The following is a 3520-nucleotide window of genomic DNA, read 5'->3' on the forward strand; positions in this document are numbered from 1 at the left end:
GCTCCCCCGGGGCCGCCCAGAACGGCGCTGCCGGAGGGGTTATCCCCGGACGGGGGCAGGAGGTCCCCTTCCAGTGGGGCATTTGGCATGTGGGCTGCACGGGCAGAGACCCCCCAAAAACCCCTTTTGATCTCAGGGGCGATCCCATCCAGGGATGAGCCCCGAGATGCCCGTGGTCAGGGTTGGGGCACGCTGGGTGGAAAAGCCTCTGTGTCCGGATCGATCCAACCGGTTGCAGCATCTCTGCAGAGCCCTGATGGGAGCCCAGGCGGAGGAGAGCCAGGCAGGAGCGAGGGCTGCGCGAGGGCGAGTGTGGGAAGCCAAGTGCACTGGGGTCTGACTGCCTGCACTGGATCACCCACCGGCATCTCTGGGCACTGGCTCTCCTGGAGCTGGTGTGAGGTGCTGGGACCATCTGGGGCCTGAGGGCCCTTCCCTGCTGTAAAACAGGTTTGCGAGATGCCTGTGCTCGTTAAGTCTAATGAGCTCTGTCCTCCTAGGCCAAAAGACCCTGGGCAGCGTGAGGACAGGGTGTGAGATCAGCCCTGGTGTCCTGCACCGCGGTGGCTGTGCCTGGGGAGGAGTGGGGCAGCCATGGGGGCTCTGCAGGTGCCCGGTCACGGCCGTCTTGTGTGGTATCTGGGCGCCACAGGCAGCTGTGAGCTCAGATAGGGCCCTATCAGCGGCAGGGCCGGCGTGCTGGTGGCTGCGAGTCCTCCTGCCCTGGGTGCAGGCGGCATGGGACTGTGTTCCCAGAGGGGATCCGTCCTCAGCAGAGGAGCAGAGACCCGGGGAGACCGCATGGCGCCGGGTGCCTGCGTGGAGCCTGCACACCGGTGTCCCCAGTCCTCAACTTCTTTCTGCCTTGCAGCGTCTCTGCCCTTTGTCATCCTCACGCTGGTGAACTCCCCCTACAAGCGGGGCTTCTACTGCAACGATGACTCCATCCGCTACCCCTACAAGGCGGACACCATCACCCATGGCCTCATGGCTGGGGTGACCATCACCTGCACCGTTGTCATTGTAAGGAAGCACCAACCCCTTCCCTCTGGGCCAGGGACATCCTGGCACGTTGCATCCAGGAGCTGGGTGCCAGCACAGCCCACTGCCGGACCCTTGGCAGGGCAGTAGGACCCTCGTGTGGAGTCCTGCTCTGCTGGGGTCAGCAGCTCCCTCTGGGGTGGTGGGACCCATGTCCCATGGGGCTGGTTCCCTGCAGGGACAGGGAGAGGCCCCGTGAGCTCCTGTGGCACGGAGGTGCCGAGGGCTCCTCTGCTGCAGACCCAGAGCATCCCGTAGCCCGGGTGCTGGGGAGCTGCTCAGTGGCCCCCAGACCCTCACCCCTTGCCCCTTGGTCTCTGCAGATCTCATCAGGGGAGGCCTATCTGGTCTACACGGAACGCCTCTACTCCAAGTCAGAGTTCAACAACTACCTGGCCGCCCTCTACAAGGTGGTGGGGACCTTCCTCTTTGGGGGGGCCATCAGCCAGTCGCTGACTGACCTGGCCAAATACATGATCGGCCGTCTCCGGCCAAACTTCCTGGCTGTCTGTAATCCTGACTGGTCCAAGGTGAACTGCTCCATCTACGTGCAGCTGGAGAATGTCTGCCAGGGCGACAGCAGGAACGTCACTGAGTCCAGGTGAGCCATGGGGCCACAGGACCTCACCCACCAGGCTCCTGTGGTCTGGGGGCAGCCCCAGATGGGTGTCGATGCTCTCCTGCTGCAAGGCAGAGCCTGTGGAGCGGGTGGGGGGCTTGCAGGGGGGCAGCTGGGTGCTGGGGGCTTGCTCTCATGGCCTGACCTGTCCCTTTTCCCCACAGACTGTCCTTCTATTCTGGACACTCCTCCTTTGGAATGTACTGCATGATGTTCCTGGCGGTAAGTGCCATGCTCCGGGCATGCTGTGCTGTGGGAAGGTGAGGAGCTCCCGCAGCTCCTGTCCCCCCAGGTGGGCCAGTGCCGTGAGCACCCCGTCTTCTGGGCGGTTGGTGCCCTCTGTACTGGGTGATTGCTCCTCCCTTCCCTGCCCAGCTCTACGTGCAAGCCCGACTGGTGGGGAAGTGGGCCCGGCTGCTGCGCCCCACCATCCAGTTCTTGCTCATCTCCTTCGCCATCTACGTGGGCTACACCAGAGTGTCGGACTACAAGCACCACTGGAGCGATGTGCTGGCGGGGCTGCTCCAAGGGGCTCTCATTGCCGTCCTCATCGTGAGTGTCCCCTCCCCAGCCTGGTGCTCTGCCGGGTGGCCACTGGCTGCAGCTCAGCTGCTGGAGAGGTCCCCAAACCCTCTGTCTCCTTGGTCTTTTCCAGGTCCGCTACGTCTCTGACTTCTTCAAGCACCGTCCCCCACGACAGTGTGATGAGAAGGACCCGGAGCGCAAGCCCAGCCTGCCGCTCACCATGAGCGACCCCGACCGCAATCACTACAGCTACCGGGGCGCCCCGTGAGCCGCGCACGGGCCGCGCGCGCCGGACTGCAGACCTGCCCCTCACTGCACACCGCTCCTGGTGCGGGGGGACAGGGACAGGGACACTGGCTCTCTATTAACCGTCGGCTCCACGGCTCCTGTGCCTCTCGCTGCCGCAGGTCCCTGCGGGGCGGCCCTGCATCCCCACTCCCGGCTCCCCGTGCCTGCGGTGCCGCTGTGCTTCCCGGTGCCCGGTGATCCCAGCGCCCTGCCTGTGGGAAGGGGAGGTTCTCGGTCCCCTGTGTGTCTGAGTCACGCTCCACGGCTGCCGTCCCAGCCCTCTGCACGAAGGAAGGGAGGGGAGGGTGGCACGTGGGGGTGGATTTATTGGGCTGGCAAACCATGCCGAGCAAAGAGCAAACTCGTCGGGAAGTCTGAGGTTGCCTGTGCTGAGTGTGTGTTATCCCTGTCAAATTATCCGGCCTTATGAGTACAAATCCTCACAAGCGCAGGGGGAGGAGGACGGCTGTTGGGCTAGCAATACTTTTTTGGAAAGGATTAAAACAATCCAGAGCTCTTCTCTGTTCCCTGATTACCTTTAAAAGCAGTTCTGGTTGCCAGCAGCTGATGCGGGCGGCGGGTGCGCGGGCAGGCTTCTCTCTGGCGCTGCTTGATGCGGCAGTGCTGGAAGCGAAGGACTGCTTGTGCCCGCCTGCTTCGCGCCTGGCTTGGGGCGAGGGGGATAGGGGGATGCTTTGAGCCTTTGTCTCTCCTGCAGCTTCAGCTGATGCTTTAGGGGGTGCGGGGGGGGAAGGGGAGAAGCTTTCTGTGGTAAAGGAAAATAAATGGGGATGTGGAGCTGGACACAGGACTCCAGACTCCTTGGGAAGGTGGGGAATGGGCCACGGAGCAGTCGCATCGCTGACATGCAGCTGCCTCTGGTGCTGGAGCGCTGTGGGCCTCTTCTTAAACTACATGCATTTTCACTATGATGTGTTTTTATAAAAATGTGTTTTTTAAATTAGATCATCCTTAAAGAATGTCTGTGTCAGGCCTGTTCTCTTACTCCATGGATGCTCCTGGCCTTGGAGTAGATGGGCTTAAGTG

General features: G+C 62.4%; 1 protein-coding gene across 1 annotated transcript; it reads left to right on the forward strand.

Moving 5' to 3' along the window:
• Positions 1-827: 827 nt before the first annotated feature.
• Positions 828-2453, forward strand: PPAP2C (phosphatidic acid phosphatase type 2C). The gene is made up of 5 exons (XM_009893968.1): positions 828-1023; positions 1365-1642; positions 1825-1882; positions 2036-2212; positions 2316-2453. The coding sequence occupies exons 1-5, from the start codon at positions 988-990 to the stop codon at positions 2451-2453; spliced, it is 687 nt and encodes a 228-aa protein (XP_009892270.1). The 5' UTR covers positions 828-987.
• The last annotated feature ends 1067 nt before the right edge of the window (positions 2454-3520 follow it).

This window comes from Charadrius vociferus, unplaced genomic scaffold, assembly GCF_000708025.1.
Source record: "Charadrius vociferus isolate BGI_N301 unplaced genomic scaffold, ASM70802v2 scaffold1168, whole genome shotgun sequence".
NCBI classification, from domain to species: Eukaryota; Metazoa; Chordata; class Aves; order Charadriiformes; family Charadriidae; genus Charadrius; species Charadrius vociferus.

Excerpts from the sequence above, each read along its gene's own strand:
- PPAP2C (XM_009893968.1), top strand. The coding sequence starts at position 988 with ATGGCTGGGGTGACCATCACCTGCACCGTTGTCATT. Across the intron at positions 1,643-1,824 it reads AGGAACGTCACTGAGTCCAG|ACTGTCCTTCTATTCTGGAC; the intron begins GTGAGCCATGGG and ends TTTTCCCCACAG. Across the intron at positions 2,213-2,315 it reads CTCTCATTGCCGTCCTCATC|GTCCGCTACGTCTCTGACTT; the intron begins GTGAGTGTCCCC and ends GGTCTTTTCCAG.